Source organism: Camelus ferus, chromosome 4 (genome assembly GCF_009834535.1).
Source record: "Camelus ferus isolate YT-003-E chromosome 4, BCGSAC_Cfer_1.0, whole genome shotgun sequence".
Classification (NCBI taxonomy): Eukaryota; Metazoa; Chordata; class Mammalia; order Artiodactyla; family Camelidae; genus Camelus; species Camelus ferus.
In genome coordinates, this window is record NC_045699.1 from 71,958,693 (window position 1) to 71,976,206 (window position 17,514).

A 17,514-nucleotide genomic window follows, 5' to 3' on the forward strand; every position below is an offset into this window, starting at 1 on the left:
ATCAGCAGTGGGTTTCCGGCCTGCCGCTTCCTCTCCAGTGAAATGGGAGAATCACCAACGCCTACCTGTACCACCAGAAAGCGACACTCTGTTTCCTTTGTTCTGTTTTGTCCTAACGTGACCTCGAACAGTCCCTGGCGCACCGTAGGTGCCCTCGAGTCTTGGTTGTTGAAAACCTCTGAGGACAATTGTGCGGATCCCACCGGAAGACGCCTCGGAGCGTGGCCGTGCCCGGCACACCGCGTGTGCTAACGCAGGCGAACCGTTACTTGTATCTGTCTCCATGGACCCACTCACTCTCCAGCATCTGCGGGGGGCTTGGCTCTGGTCTTCGTTTTCACTCTTCCCGATCTGTACCACAACCACAGGGTGAGGGGTATCTCTTAACCCAATAAAGGGCCTGCTCACATTCCCACTTAACTAACCACGTGCCCCCGTGGACAGACTCCGTTATTCCACTCATTTGCTTTTGGTGGGGGCATTGGGAAGACTTCTCGATCTCAGCTGGGGCTGAGATGTGTTTAGAACTCAGCACCCTGGACGCAGACTGGGGCAGCGCCCCTCCGCGCGCCTCTGCTGGGCCGCCCCCGGGGGGATGCGGACGCAGCAGCTCAGAGTCTGGGGTAGTCGGGGTGGCTTCCACTCAGAGCAGGAGGCGGCTCGAGCCTCGTGGTCTGGGAAACAGAAAGAAGAGGTGCAACAACACAGAGCATGACGGAGGAGGGTACCAACCGCCGGGGGGCCCCCAGCACACCGATTCCTGCCTCGGTCACACAAAAGGTCGCTGCCAACGGCCCAGCTCAGCCTGCAGGGGCTTCCTGCCTTACACCCTGCCAGCACCAGGAATGGAAGTCACAGAAGGAAAGAAAAGTCGAGGCAAATGGACAGAAACCGGGGTGGCATACGGGCGGGGGAGGCAAGCTGGTTTTGAAATTTCATTGTTTCCCCCGCGCCCCCTCCCCCAGGCACTACACTTAGAAGACTCCTAATTGTCATCCACGCAGGATCAAGGATATTGCAGAACTCACTGGAGCAGTGATTCCCAAGGCACACTGCAGGCTCGCTGGCCCCGGAGTGTACAGGACTCCTCCTTAACACGCAGGGAGGCGCGGAAGCAGCAGCCTCCCACCTCGTTAGCGATTCTGGCTGCTCTCGCCCAGCCCGTCTGGGGTGGGAGAGTGTGGCAGCCCTGCCTAGTGGACCTCCAGGCCAGGCACGGTGTGGAGCAGTTCGCTTGTATGATGCTCTGCGCACCCCAGAGCCCTCGCGGGCAACCGCAGCACACCCACACCTAGACGCACGGAGGCTGAGCAGCTCTCCCCATCAGGTCCCACTGCCTCCCCTAGTGCCGCCCACCAGCCCAGATACTCAGGGACACACAGGCCAGCAGAGGCGCACAGGAGCCATCTGTGGAGGCCTCTGCCTCTTCATGGGGGATGAAACTCCCCCTGTCTGACAAGCCATCATAATTGGGCACAGCCTCTCCCTCCCCACAGGTGGCTGACCATCCATGGAAACACTTCTCCTTTCTCTCTTAGTCTCATTCCAACCTAGTCTAGTTCTGGTAATACAAACATGCCTCTGTCAAAGGGCTGGCACCAGATCACGGAGTCCCGGGCTGAAGCCAGGCCTGGCAGCCAGGTGTGGTGACAGTCCACCCCTGCCCTGGCCCACTGACTGGTCCCCTGACCTAGGCCAAGTCCCCTCCTCCACCCGGGCCTCAGTTTCTCCTTTCGTAAGAGGTTTTAGGTAGGAATATTTCTCAAGACAATGTTTAAAAAGAAATCGATGAACAAAAGAAAAGAAAGGAAATTGATGAGACAAACTGGAATTCATGCAAAGGCACAATGACTTCTATGAAGTGCTGTCACTTAGTGTTTTAAAATCAAGTGTCCTGGTGGTTGGCCCTCGTTATCATGGATGAAAGGAATGGAGGAGGACACAGGAAGTCTCGGCACAGGGCACCCAGACCAAACTGGAAGACCGGGTCTCAAACACTGGAACCCCGGGTCTGGTGGTACAACACCCTCCCTGGGCACAGTGGTTGAACTTGATCAAGCTGTAGGAGACCAAGGCCAACGGGAACCTTGAAAGCACTGATCATGGAGAACAATCTTAAGATGTGATGAGGAGTCACTAAGCCAATCTCCACAATTCAGAAAAGGCCAGGGCAACACTCAAAACAATTCTCCCCAGAGAAGCTTAGGACAAATCTGCTCAAATGATGGTCAAACCCGTCATTAGGAGGTTCAGATTCCATTGAGCAGTGAATTTTAAACTCCTTCCCTTTCTTGGGTCAATAGCAAGTTTGGAAAGGATTTCATTGCCATGGCAGTGCAGACTGGGGGATTATCTGAATGGCATTCATCCATTCATTTCATAAATATTTCCTGAGTTTGGTGTCTGTGCCAGGTACCATGTGAGATGTTGGGGGATTCTGCAGTGAACAGGACAGATGAGGCCCCTGCCCACAGACCCTGCATTCTTAATTACAAGTGCAGAGGAGAGCAGGAGGCTGTGAACTGGTGTAACCGGAGAAGAAGTGACTTGAACCTGAGACCAAAGAATGAGAAGCAGCTGCTCAGCTGCAGGGCAGGAGGGGCGGGGATCCCAGTGAAAGGAGCATGTGTGTGTTAGTTTCCTATTGCTTCACAACAAATGATCACAACCTTAGTGGCTTTAAACAACACATTTATCTCATAGTTTCCATGGTCGGGAGTCTAATGCTACTGAGCTTGGTTCTCTGCTTGGGGTGGGGGGGACACAGGTAGCAATCAAGGTGTCAGCTGGGCTGTGCTCTCATCTGGAGGTTCGACTGAGGAAGGATTGCTCCCACGCTCACTCAGGTTGTTGGGGAATTTACTGCCATGCTGCCCGAGGGTTGAGGCGTGCTGAACACAGACTGCAGGCAGGCCCAGGCCTCACCAGCTTGAAGTACACACCCCAAGACGGAGGGGAGCCGTGGGGCCCTCAGCAGAGGAGGGACACAGCAACACTTGTTCTCAAAAGACCAGCACTTCTCTACGTGTAAAATCATCTTCAAAAGGATGTTCTTTCAAGGGAGTGTTAACATCAGTTGCCTCCAGGGAACAGAGCCGGGGGCTGGGGGATAGGAGTTCAGGGTGGTGGTGGGGAACCTGGGTACCTTTTGAAATCTGAACCGTGAATGTTCTCCAGGAAAGAAATAAACTCGTTCATTTTTTAACCCAGCAATCCCTCGTGCAGCCTCATGAAGGAAGAATTAAGAAGAAACCCCAGCAGCTGCAGGGAGATGGATGAGGCACCAAAGAAAGGAAAGGGATGCTGAGTCATCAAAAACAAAAACAGAAATGGAGTCGACAGCGACTACAGTGGAGGTGAGATTTAGCATCTCTTTGGTTTGGAGCCTTCCCCCCTCACATTTCCTGAACTCCCGGCCTTACTTCCTAGCTGCCCTTTGCCCTACAGCCGTGATCTGAAGAACGGGGCATTCTCAGGCTCCAAAACTGGGCTGCCCCTAAAGAAAAGCCAATGGGTCCCCGACAGATAGAGCCCACCTGCTTTTGATAATTCCAATACAAAGTGCTAATTTCTCTTTCTCCAATGTATTTGATGGTCACTTCAAAGACATTCTTCAAAGAGATTGCATGAGACCAAAAAAAAAAAAAAAAAAAAAAAAAGGAAAGGGAAGAACACAACATGAACTACAGAATCCTGATGGGTTATGATTGCTTTCTTTTTCCCTGAACACTAGTCCCTGCATCCTTTTTTGTGCTCTAAATTACCAATTCTAGTCCCTGTGTAGCTAAATAATAATAATTACCATATAAATGAATATGCATATGTGTCATTTTTCTGCCTAAAAGCAAGAAAGCCTGTTTATTTTGGATGAGGGTTTGTTTTGTTTCTGAACAACCAAAGCACATAATTAGGAGTCCTCACCTCTTCCTCTTGAAATCCTGTCTCCACCGGGAAAGAGATGAAAAAGGTACTGGATGCCCCTTGAAGCTCAGAAGAAATTTTAAAACAAATTAAAGGGGTATTTCTTTACTCTGCAGGTAATGATGGCTTGGACACGATCCGAATCAGAATGCAAGGCCAGAAGGAGCTTCAGTGCTCAAGCCCGGCTGGCGTTTTCCAGACAGAGGCCTTAGGAAGCAAAGTCCTCGCTGGAGGGACACAGCCATGTGACAGTTCGACAAAAACAGGGTGGCCCAAAGCATGACCCCATGTCTGCATCTTGGTTCTGGGACTGACTGTGGGACTCTGAGCAAGACTCTGCAAGTCTTAAGATTCTACGTCCCTAAAATAGCGGTGATGACAGTCCCCCTCCATCAGGCTATTGTACAGATTACAGGAGCCGGTGGCTGCGGCTCTAAGCCCCCAGTCAGCAGTCACCATCAGTGGTGTATTGATCACAGCCTCTTTGCATAGTGCTCTTCAATGTGGCGTGGTGGACGAAGTGCCACACCAGGTCTCCCAAGCCTTTGTTTAGAGTCCAGGCAACAACTAACATGATCATCAAAATAGTAGTAATAATGATAATATTATAAATATTAATATAAATGGTATTAATTCAACCAATAGCATGAATTACAATGCACGATCCAGCCACACAGTGCGGCATAGCTGGTACCAGCATCACTTACCATGCAATTCACTGGTAAACGTCATTGCCATTTTGATGGCGCTGGCAGCCGCTGGCAGACAGGGGATGCCTGGTCTCACACACTGTCCGTGCTGCAGGTGTGCAGCCTGAGCTCTTCAGTAAGCTCGAGAAAGGCTCACAGGTGTTAAACGTGTGGGAGAGACCATTCCAGATCACTGAGGGCAGATCTGGGACGTACAGTTGTAACCACAGAAACCAGAACTCAGTGACTTAGGGAGATTATAAATAAATACGCATGTGAACAAGCCAGCCCAGGCCAGCTGGCTCCTGTGTCTGGACCCAGGGGCTGGACCTCCCTCGGCATGAGTTCCAGGGGGTTCATCTCACCGGTGGGACACACCCAGTAACCCAACCTCACAATTCCACACCTCTGAACTCTCACTTGAATGCTTACGCTCCAGAAACACTTAGCTTGGGATGCAGTAAATTATAAAAATAACTTTCACAAAATAAGATTGTTCTGAATAGTTCAACACTGGGAAGGACGGCGTCCCTGGCGGTTGCTCAGTGGTCCAGATGCCCTGCTTCCATGCCAGCCGGTTCGCTGCCTCCTCCATCCTTCCCCACCCCTGTGGCCCTCCGCACAGCTCTGGGGCGCAGGTTGGGGAGGGCCCTGCAGCAGCACCCTGCCCTCCCCCTAGATACACCTCTCCTCTGGGAGGGTCTGCCAGGCCCTCTTCTGGAAGCATCTTCTCCCAGGCGCCCATCTCTAGCCAACGCCCTGACCGCACGTTCCACTTGTTCATTTGGTGGTTGTCTGTCTCCCCACGGCGAGAATCTGGGCTCCGTGAGAGCGGGTGTTGAACTGGTTTGCTCACTGCCTTGGCATTTGTTGCCTGAGAGAATAAGTGACTGAACAAACAAGTGCCTGCAGGAAACCCTGGCGGGTGGGTCACCCAGTCCCGGCGATGCCTTTGGTAATGACGGTGCAGGAGGCACCCTCAAACCTGGACCGCGCAGAGCCCCCATGGCCAGTGCTTGACCTCAGTTCCCTCGGCCAGGCTGCACGGCACCAGGTCCATGCTGGCCGGCCCTGCCACCCCTCTCTGTGGCTTTGGGCACCCTCAGGTCCTGCATGTGCAAAACGGGATTAATAAAAGATTAACACCGACTGTGCCGGGTGGTGTGAGGATGGGTGAAGCGCTGGGCATGGTGGCTGGTCGGGGAGCGGCGGTTCTCTGGGCTGGTGGAGGGTTGTGCAGAGAAGCTGGGCTTGGCCTCCTGCTTGCCTGCACCCCAGGGGCTCTTGCATCGCAGCGGTCAGCGGGGCTCAGGCCCGGGGCTTCTGCTGCACCTAAGCAGCCGGTGAAAGCAAGCTGTCGGTGGTGAGGGAGGGCCCGTGAGCAGACCAGCTAGGGCTCGAGTTTCCACTTAAGCTCCTGGATCACAGGATGGTTTGGGGTTGTGAGCATCCTGAAAGGAAATCTGGACGGGGCGTGGGAGGGCCTGCTGCCTTTGCTGGGGCTGAGACAGACCGTGGAGCCGTCTCAGCTGGGACTTCTGTTTGGCAAGGGTGTGACCGTGGCTTATCAGCAGCCCACGTTCCTCAGGGCAAGTGCGATTCCTGGGACAGGAAGCGAAGACGGACGCACTCCCCACCCATGTGTTTACAGCCACAGCTAATCACGCTGATGCCCTGCTTCCAGGAGCTCACAGCAGCTGAGCTCGCTGACGTGCAAGGCTGTACCCAGCTGTGCTTTTTAAATACAGCCCCCATGAATGTAAACTGGTGCAGCCACTGTGTGAAACAGTATGGAGGTTTCTCAAAAAACTAAAAATAGAACTACTTTATGGCCCAGCAATTCCACTCCTGGGTATATATCCAAAAAAAACCCCCAAAAACACGAATTTGAAAAGATACATGCACCCCAATGTTCATGGCAGGATTATTTACAATAGCCAAGACATGGAAACAACCTATGGCAGATGAACAGATGAATGGATAAAGAAGATGTGGTATACATAAACACACACACACAATGGAATACTACTCAGCCATAAAAAAGAATGAAATTTTGCCATTTGCAACAACATGGATGGACTTAGAGGATATTAAGCTAAAGGAACTAAATCAGACAGAGAAAGACAAATACTGTATGATATCATTTATATGTGGAATCTAGAAAATACAACAAGCTAGTGAATATAACAAAAAGAAACAAACTCACAGATATAAAGAACAAACTCATGGTTCCCAATGGGGAGAGGGAAGGAGGAGGGGCAATGGAGGAGTAAGGGACTAAGAGGTACAAACTATTACACATAAAATAAGCTACAAGGATATACAGTACAACACAGGGAATATAGCCAACATTTTATAGTAACTATAAACAGAGTATAACCTTTAAAAATTGCGAATCACTATATTCTACACCTGTAACATCATAGTATACATCAACTATATGTCCATTTAAAAATACAAAAAATATATAAATAAACAAAATTTTAAAAAATTAAAAATACAGCCCCCATCTCACTGAGGGGTTCCAGCCTGGGTGACCTGGGTCCACCCCCATCAAAGGAGTGACACCCCTCCATGTTTGGCCAATGCGACGCGCACTGTTGGTGAAGAGGAGAAACGGCTCAGCTCTAAAGAGCAAAGAGAAGCAAGGCAGACCTGAATGCTTCCAGCCTGGTGACATGCCACGCCAGAGTTCAATTTAACTTGGCAACTCAAAATCAATTATGGATTCAGGCATAGAGCGTTTTGTATGAGAAAGTGCCAGCCTGTTTCCAGTCACCCAGGGTGCTCTATCCTTCCCTTTATTCCTGACGAATGATTGTCACACCATTTCCCAGATAAGAGGGTGACCGATGGATGGGTCAGTTTTAAAAGAGGGGATCTGACGCTGGTTGAACTGAGGCAGGGGTGCGGGGAGAGGTGGGGGCTATATTCCAAAGACACTGAGGAACGAGCTACAGCACAGGCCCCTGCCCTGGCCCCACGGGGGCCCCGCACGGCACAGAGCTGCAGAGCACCACACAGCACTGCTATGGTTTGAAAACAGAAGTGGGGTGGAACCCACAGCCCAGAGAAGGTGGTTAGAACCTGAGGCCCGAGCCCAACAGAACCAGCTTCTGCTGAGACAAAAGTCTCAGCATTCCGTATAGGATTTGAACAAGACCCAGAGTCTCAGAGCAATATTTTGAATGTCCAGGATACAAAATTACTCAGCACAGGAAGAATCAGGAAGATTTCAGCTCACATGGGAGAGGACATCAGACACCAGCACCAATGTAACGCAAGTGCTGGAATGATCAGACAAGACACTGAAGCAACTGTTAGTAAAACCCCACCACCACCACATAGCTCCCAGTAAATGATGGACACACAGAAAGTCTCAGCAAAGAAATAGATGACTCAAGGAGAGACCAAATGGGATTTTTAGAACTGAAAAATACAATAATCAAAATTAAAAACTCACTGGGCAGGCTTATTAGTAGAATGGGGGTGAGAGAGAAAATCTGCAATGAGCCTGAAGCCATTTCAATACAAATGATCAAATTCTATCAATAGAGAGGGAAAAAAAGGTATTAAAAAAAAAAAAAAGAAGAATAGGGCTTCAGGGACCCCTGAGGAAACACTGAAAGGTCTGACCTTCACGCCACCAGAGTCTCAGAAGGGGAGGAGAGAGGGAATGATGTGGGGGAATTACTTGAACAAACAATGGATGAAGATACCCCAAGTTCAGAGAAAAACAGAAACTTATAAATTCAAGGAACTCAGCTGACCCAGCAAAGAATAAATCCAGAGGAATTCATGCCCAGACATATCCCAGTTAAACTGCTGAAAATTAAGAACAAAGAAAATAATATTGAAAGTAGCAAGAGAAAAATGACGCATTATCTGTAAGACTTTGAATGACCATGGATTTTCACCAGAAACCATAGTGTTAAAAAATGAACGTTTGTGAGGTGCTGAAAGAAAAACCTGTCAATCTAGAATTCTGAATCCAGGGAAAAATATCCTTCAGGATTGAAGTCAAAATAAAGACACTTTCAGATGAAGGAAAATCTAGAGAATTCATTGCCAGCATATCTACTCTAGAAGAATTGTGCAAAGAAGGTTTTCAGACAGAAAGGGATGTTTGGAAAATCAGGAATGAAGGAAGAACAACAGAAACGGTAAATACCTGGATAAATGTAATAAACTATTCTCCTCTTGAGTTTTTAAAATATGTTTGATGATTGAAAGCAAAAATTATAACATTTGCCCAGTGGGTTTTCAGCACGTATAGCTGTAATACACAAGACAATTACAACGTAAAGAAAGGCAAGGAGAGGCACTTACGTTGCACATTCTGCTTGAAACGGTAAAATATTGACTCTAAATAGACTAGGAATCTAAGTCTGTGTATTGTAATTACCAGGTCATCCACTAAAAAAAGAGACATAGTAAAAAACACAACAGGTAAGTTAAAGTGGAATGCTAAAAAATGTTCAAAAAATTGATGCATTGGACGAAGACCAAATACATATTTCTTATTACAAATCACAGTAGCACAACCCCTGTCCACGCCCCAGGAGGCTGACCTCCATGGTCCGCCTCACCTGGACCCCTGCCCCCCGGCTTCACTGGGTCTGGTGGAAGAGGACACTGGCAAGAGATCAGAGGATGGAATGAGGGTGTGGGGTCTCCCCAGTTCTCCCTCTGTGCTTCCAGGTCCAGAGGCGCCTCCCCAGCACCCACTGACGGCCTTGACTCTGCACACTCCTGCCACGGTCCTTCCATTAAAGGCTCTCCTGTGACCCCTTGGGGCAAGTCAGCTCTTTCCTACAGGTACCAGGATGGATTCCCCAGATTCCCCCTTGTTATTTCTCCTCCATCCACATCTACAGATTGACCTTCACCGAGTTTCAGAGTGTCGGTTCTTACCCTTCTCCGCAGGTCACCTCTGCTCTCAGAAATAAACCACACCCCTCACCCTCTTTTATCTGGTAGCGGAGCCCCATCTCCCAGGAGCCCCCGGCTCACTCCACGCATGGATTCTCACCCGCCTGACGCAGTCCTCTTCCGACAGGCGCTCCTGAACCAGTCTGATGAGCAGCATGCTGGGCACCGTCTACAGGAAAGATGACGCACAGAGTGAGGGCCTGAACTTTTGTGCTGAGCTCAGGACACATAACTGGCAGGCCAGCAGGCTCAGCTAAGAACTGAGGGCCCGGCCCTGTTGGCACCAAGCTTCTCCAGGTCCCTGACTAAGGCCTGTGGCCTCAGTAAGCCCAGGCCCACCTTGTGGCCCCGCCCTCGTCCAGCCTCCGCTGCTTCACCCGCCTCCCCAGCCTTGGTCTGCCCTGGGCTCCTCTCCAGCAGCCTCCCCACCAGCCATGTGCACTGACTCCATGCTTTTCCTTATCCTGTCCCCACCCAGAAGCTCTCCCTCACCACCACCTGAGTGACTCTGAGCCTCAGCCCCAAGTGCCGCTGCCTCCAGGTAGCCCTCCCTGACCCTTCCCAGGCTGGGCTGGAGGCTGCCATAATCTTCGACAGCAAACTCTGTAATCGCAGTAACTACATGGCATTGCAGGGGCCTGCTCACCTGTCTGTCTCCCCAGAGACTTTCAAAGTTCCTGGAGGAAAGGGGCTGAGTCTCACGACCTTTGCCCCCAGATAAGGGTGTGCTAACGCTACAAAGGAGGGCTTTGTCCCCCAGAGAACTGGTTGTGAGATGCTGACCAGCGCACCTCTGACCCAGCACCAAACAGCGTCAGGGACGGAGGAAGCCCCAGCTGACTGATGACTTAACGAAACTCCATGTTCCTTAATTCATTCAAGAGGCAGTAAGAACGATGGCCGGCTTCTGCTGAGCGTGTGCTGGGCGCCAGCTTCCGTGCCAAGGCACAGCGTTCGATGCTTCTGGCTCTGTGAGGTCTGGCCTGTTGTCATCCCCTTTTTACAGGTGGGGAAGCTGGGCCTCGGAGAGGTTAAGCCACCTCCCCAGGGTTACACAGCCAGGGAGGAGCAGAGGCAGGCCTTGAACCCAGGCAGGCCAGGCTCCGGAAGGACAGAGCAGCAAGGTAGGGGTGTGCAGGGGGGTGACACCCACAGTGGCCTTCCTTCGGTTTCTCTCAACTGTCTCCCTGGACCAGAGTTGACACTCCAATCTTCACAACCAGGTCTGCTCTTTCTAACAAAACCTCCAATGTCCCAGAGCCAATGTCCCTGGAAAGCCCACTCCCAGGTGTCCCTTTGACCCAAGGTCACTAAAAGCTGGTGCTTCTCCCCAAACTTCCCAAACATCTGGCCAAGGGGGCCTAGGGCAGCCCCAGACCACACATCTCAAGCTATGTCAAGGCTGAGCTGGCCTCCAGGTGCAGGTGAGGACCCCCAGGGCCACAGCCAAGCAGGTGCATGCTGGGTGCACACAGAGGCACTCAGTTGAGGGGTGAGGGGCAGGGGAAATCTACATTTTGCCTGCCTTTTGCCAAGCCAGGGACTCTGAAGCAGGAACATGTAGGCCCAGAGGGATGAGCAGACAGTGGGAGGGTGAGGGGACACCTCGGGTGGGAATGGAACTTGTAATGTGTCCCCTTGGAAGGCATGGGATCACTAAGGTGTCTACAAAGTGGACAGCGAAAGTCAAGAGTGAGCGAGAGAGAGGGAGAACGAATGAATGATGAATAACACACAGGGAGAAGAGGAGGTCAGAGAGACAAGAGGGAGGCTAGCCAGCACCCAGCCCCTGGTCTCAGTATCTCCTAGACACCTCTGTGTCCCTACATCTGCCCTCTGCCAATTTCCTGCTCAGGCCAGCAGTCCTCAGCTGGAATGTGCATCCCGGAAGAGCTTGTTAAAGCACAGATCACTGGCCCCACCCAGGGTTTCTGACACAGCATGTCTGGAGTGAGGCCGAGAATCGGCATTTCTACCAAGTTTTTGGGTGATGCTGAGAACGCTGGTCCAGGCACCACAGCTGGAGAACCTCTGTCTTGAGTAAACTCAAGCACCCAATAGCCTTACCCCATGTGGAAGAAGTTGCTGGGGAGGGAGGGTGTCTGTCTGCTGGTGACCATATCACCCCTGCTATCCCGGCAACTTCCCCTGGCTAACCCCTCCCACTCAAATCACTTCTATCTTTTCCTGTCCCCTAGTGTCCCCTGCCGACCCTGGGCAGAGCCAGTTTCCATCCTGAGGCTGGTTTCCCAAGATTCCTCTCTTCCATGACAACACCCCTCCAGGAGGCAGCATTCAAACAGGTCCTGGGATGTGGGGAACGAGGGGGGTGCAAACCAGTCAAAGAACACAGGTTGAAAGGCGACAGGTCCGGGCGGGGCGCAGCGCTCCCCATGGCCCTCACGGCGGGGGACAGGCCTGCGACTTTGAGCCCCGGCCCCTCGCGGGTGCCCCCTGCCGCTCCCTGCCTCTGCACTGTCTCAGTGCCAGCTTTGATGTGTCACGTCAGCAGTGGGGGCTTCCCGGGGACCGCTTCTCAGAGCCCTGCCAAACTGTCTTTGCAGGAATCAGGCTCCCTCCTTCAGGAGCTCTGCCAGGCTCTCCCACCCCAGCCCCCAAGCCTGGATTTGTGGGGAGAATCAGGGACAAACTGGTGGAGCCCAGCGAAGCCCCTGCTGGTCATGGAGAAGCCCCAGCCCAGGGGCCAACGACCAGCCCCTGGTCTCCCTACTTGGTGGTAAGGCAACACCCTTGCTGTAAAGGGCAGAATCGGCTGTGTTGGCCCCAGTCTGGGCCTCTCCTCTCCTTTCAGCTCCCAGCGCCGGGCCGGGGCCGCACAGCTGGACTGCCAACCTGCCCCTCCCCCGGAAGACGCAGCCCCAGGTGTGGAGGGCCAAGCCCTGGCTCTGCCTGCCTCCCGGGCACCTCGCTGCCCTTCTGCAAGCCTGGGCTTCCTCCCCAGGGTGACAGCTCACATGGTCCCATCACCAGGCCCCCCTCTCAAGGGTCCAGATGTCCCCATGTCACCTTTGGGTGATGCTTGATCAAGACTTTTGATTGACGGTATGAACTTCCATACAGAGCAGAGCAGGGAGTGGAGGAGTTGAGATTCCTGGTCAGCCCAGCTCCTATCCCTGACCCCTAAGGGGGCTGCTGGCTGGCGGGGGAAGCCCCATACTTGACTTGAGCTCACTTAAGAACTGAGCAGAGAATCCTTTAGGAAAAACTATCATTTCCAAGTTTCTGCTGCTTCTGGGGGCTGTCAGGCAGGGAGATGGCAGGAACTCTCCCAGTTCTGAAAGGCAGGGCTCAGGCTGAGAGCCTGAGCTCTCAGGCAGGGACAGGAGATGAGAGGAGGGGGGGACAGGAGACAAGGCTTTGAAGGAAGAGCACAGGCCCCACCATGGGGCACCCGACAGGCCTGCAGGGGGAGATGGCCTGGAAGGGAGACCCTGTAGTGGGAAAGGCCAGCGAACTTCAAAAGGAGCTACGGTCCTCGGGTTCATCTGTCTCCATCCTGGGCTGTAACCACCTCCACTGCCCCCAACCCTCCCCAAAGGCCTGTTCCGCAGCACTGCCTCGAGGCGCTGACGAGGAACACAGGGCAGGAGGGCTCCTGCTGGCTCTGTCTTAGCACCGCCTCCAGGACAGGGAGCCAGGAGGCTGGAGATGTGGCCAGAGGTGATGGACACCATCCAGAGGACTTGGAAGCAAGAACTGACCAGCAATCCGGGAAATCCTCAGAAACACGTGGAGGGGACCACTGTTTTCTGTGCGGACAGAGGCAGGATAAGGGCACAAGTTCTATTATTTGGATATTAAGGAAAATGGTGACTGACAACTGGGCACTTAGCTACACTGGGTTACATCAGTTTCTTAACTTTTAAATGGAATTGAAGTTAGGAGTTAAATGGAACTGAAATTAGGAAGAATCCAGCTTTGGCTCCTTCTGGTCTGACCAGCCTTCGAAATAGGGGGGGGTCATTTATTCATTCAACAAACACAGGCTGTTTGGCTCCAATGCAATAGTTGCATTCCAAAGAAACCTTGATTCAGCAGTAATTGTGCTGTAAAAGGGATAACTGCACTGAGAAATGGGGAGTCGGATTTGGAGTGGGTTCCCAGATGACCCTATAAGCATTCTGTAGGGAGCCTGTTTAAATCCAGACGCCTGGCCCCACTTCCAGGGATTCAGACTGAGTCCAGTGTGGCCCAGGTGAGTCTAATATGCTGCTAAGACTGAGAGTCTCTGAACTAGGCAGTTGTAAGTTTGCAAATACTTATTCTTCCTGCAGGGATTTTAATAGTAAAGCTTTTCTTTCCTTTTTTTTTTTTTTTTTTTTGAGTAGCAATCTAAAACTCTAGAGCAACCACATCCAGCTCTTGCTGGAAAAGATCCTTTTCCCAGCGAACCTCTTCACCTTCGTCACCTCCTGTGTGATTAAAAGCCAGCAGGACTTGGTCTTGGCCCCCCTGATCTCCCGAACCCCCAGAGGGGCCTGGACTGGGCAGAGGCTTTCCAGGAGCCCTGGGCCCAAGTCGAAGGCTGGGCCCGTGTTCAGGTTTGTGCAAGCGCTGGGTCAGCGCCTGAAAGGGCACGCCTGGCATCCGGCGCCCGGGGCTCCTGCTGGCCTCACTCTGGGCCCACTTCACCTGAGCCTTTTTGTGGTGTTTGTGGTTGTGAGTCAGGTGGCAGGCTTAGAGGCTGGATGAGGAAAATGGACTTGACAGAGCAGATGAATTCAACTAAATAAAGAGACGCAACAGAGCGCAAAGATGGCCTTGGTCGGCTTGGACGAGAAACATCCGTGGGACCGGAGTAGGGAGAGAAGGGAGGTGCTAACACCGAGTGCCCTGGGGCCGGCCGAGGGGCCGAGCGAGGTGCCGAGGGGCCGAGGACCGCGAGCCGCCTGCCCCCTCAGGTACAGTTTAATCCTGACCGGACACTGGAGAAATATTGATAAGTTTTCTAAGCAGGACAGTGTGTGTATGTGTTTAATCAAAAAGTTCCTTTACCTTTTAGGGAGTGGAAAGAAGCAAAGACCAACCAAATGAGGAAAGCAAAGCTTACCGAGTCAGAGGTGGTTCTAGTGAGGGAGCCGGCCGCCATCACCTGCATTTGGCAGAGACTCAAAGGCAGGTGGAGGAGCAGGACAGCTCTACAGAGGAAAAGGAGGCCTCGGTGTGCCTGGTGGAGGCTGCAGGCATGAGAGAGCCGGAGGCGGCCCGCTAGAAGCAGGGCGTCCTATGGGCTTGCTTAGGGGAGCATATTTGGCCTTCTCTGGCAACAGGTTGGAAGTGGGGACAAAGATTACGGAAGCTGGCAGTTTAATATTAATCAAACCCTGGCCATTGGGACAGATTGTTACAGGGGTCGGGCCTCCTGGACTGAATAAGAAGTGGATGTCCGACTTTTCCACGTCTGACTTACAGCCCGCCAGCTTCCTGGGCTGGTACCGCAGGCTGTGGGCCTTTTCTCTACTTTTACATATGATCCGACCATTTTACATTCAGCCTCTCAGCAGTTAGAGACTAGAACATCCATGGATGAAATGAACTGCTGTGTGGGTTTGCTTTCAAATAACCCGGTAGCAGGGGAGATGGGGTGTATACACGCAGCTAGACGGCCATGGGTTGATACTGGCAGAAGCCAGGTGATGGGTCCACGATGGTTCTTTTACTATTCTCACTGCTTCTGAGCATCTTTACAATATCTTATAATAAAGCTAGAAACAAACCAACAGAAAAGCTGTTTCCCATCCCTGGTTGCCTTGAACCCCAGCGTCCTCAGGTGATGCCTGCCCACGTGGGTTTTGTGGCCCGCTGCCAGATTCTGGGTTCTTCCACAGCATGAGCCCTTTAGGAAAGCTTTGTTTAGCATGACCGTGGTGATGGCTCCACAGGGCCCCTTAATCTTGCAATCTGTACGCTCTTCCCAGCCCAGAGACATGCCTGGGGCTTAGAGGTGCTCAGAGAACACTTACTGAGTGAATGAATGAGTCAACCAAGCCACCGCTGGCATGAGGGCTTCCTAGGCCCTGTGTCCTGGGCTGGGGACCCTCGGTCTCCCCCACTGGCTAGAATCTCCCAGGGCAAGGAGAAGGACCTCATCTCAGGGTCTCCCCGGCACTGGATGGTGCTTGGCATACAGGAGGTGACTAGGAAGGATTTCAGAAACCTTCTGGAAGTTCCTAAAATGGAGACGTCTAGGTCAATACCAGCTATGTAAGAGAATTCTGGAGGACGGAGCTGAGATTAACGGGAGAACATTACATATTTGAAGGTGTTAGTGCTACTTGCAGGAAGAGCTATAAAGCCCCGAATCAGCAGATGCTTTAATGACAGCACGGAACGGGCGGCCCCGGGCGGCCGCCTCCACAGCAAGGCCGCGCACTCGTCTCCGCTCTTCAGGACCTTTTACTCCTTGATCAGTCCTGACGTCCCAGCCTTTCATCTTCCCTCCACCCGCGCTTCCGAACCAAAGAACCCCAACAAGATACCCTTGAAAGCACTGCGATGTGGTCTGAAATACGCTGATAATTAGTGTAATGAAACCCAGGAGGAATTTCCCTAAACCCCCTCCTCTCTGCTGAATTTTATAAACCTAATAAAAGCATCTTTATCCTAGAAATAAGCCTGCCTCCCCCACCCTGAGAAGCTTATCTTCTGCAGAAGTGAGATAACCACTTTCTTTCTAAAACCAGATTCCCACCCCCGAAACTGGGATCCCTCAAACCACAACCGTACACTTGGACTCCTGCAAGGTGGTGGGAGCAGCGGGGCGAGGGTGTCACTCCCCCCCACTGAGAGTGCCAGCTGGGCAACGTGGGGTCAGGAAGCGCTCTGGATTAAGCAGTTGTAGAGCTGGTTCACCATTTGGGAGGGTGCAGGGGGCTGACCCTGATGAATGAGGTTTTCCTTCTTTTCCATGAAATTGTTATTATCAGCAAACTTGAAGCTGGGAGTTTGCCTAAGTCACACCCCACATCTCCAGGAACTGCCCTCACCCGACCCGGGCCCTCCCGGCCATGGCCATGGCCCATGGCCTTGCCAAGCCCACTCCGCACACCCCTCACCAGGGCTGACCCGGCCCTGGGGACACCAGACCACCTGGCCCACACAGATCACTCTTCTGAAAATTTGGCCTCAGAGCTGCCTCTGTGGGTGGCTTGAACTGAAGACACAGGAAGGGGGACCAGGGTGGTAGCCAAGGAAGGCAGAAGACAACAGGAAGCGAGAACCACAGAGAGAAAGGAGACAAGTGGCCTCAGTGGGCAGTGGGGCAGAGGGAGCCACCCAGCTCCCGGCCACAGAGCCAAAGCAGTGGGTTCCCCTCCACCAGGGTCCCAGGAGTCACTGTGTCCCCCTTCAGATCCCCTTCTCTGCCCTGGGCAGCCCAGGTGGACCTTGGCTACTTGCCACCAAGGGCTGCTCAAGAGTTGTCCCACGTCCCATCAGTCACTGGCAGCCCGCGAGGCCTGGAAACTTCCTTCTAGGTTCTCGGTGGAACAGCGACCACACGGCCACGTGGTAGAGACCCTGCCAGATGAACGAAGATAAAGACTGACGGCAACCAGGCCTCTGCGAAGCCTGGTGGGAGACCCGGGGATTTCACCCCGACGGCCGGGCGGAGCCCTGGGCAGCCCCGGATGAGGCCACGCTTAGCGTGGCCACAGGCCTGAGTCCTGCCCCGGCCCTGGCAGTTACTTAACCTTGACAAGTAACACCACATCTTGCATGGAGACAGTGAGGTGTGGAGGGCAGGCCTGGAAAGTGCCAACACACACTCAGTGCTCAGCAAACCCCAGGATCCTACTGGTCTTGGCTGCCTCTCCTCGTGCACAAGGAAAGCCTGGGTGTCGAGGAAGAGCTCCTGAAGGGGCATCCCCTGCTGCTCTGGTCTGAATGCCTGCCCCCCAGAGCTCAGGGTGACGGTGCCAGGAGGGGGGCCTTCGGGAAATGATTAGGTCAT

The 17,514-nt window shown here is 52.7% G+C and overlaps 1 protein-coding gene across 10 annotated transcripts in view; it reads right to left on the reverse strand.

Annotated features, from left to right (window-relative positions):
• AK8 (adenylate kinase 8) overlaps positions 1 to 17,514 on the reverse strand; it is a 117,720-nt gene that overhangs the window by 88,577 nt on the left and 11,629 nt on the right. For all 10 annotated transcript variants that reach the window (XM_032478734.1, XM_032478729.1, XM_032478730.1 and 7 more), the window contains one exon: positions 9,643 to 9,711. In XM_032478734.1, the coding sequence (XP_032334625.1) occupies positions 9,643 to 9,711 (69 nt within the window). The remainder of the gene's footprint in view (positions 1 to 9,642; positions 9,712 to 17,514) is intronic.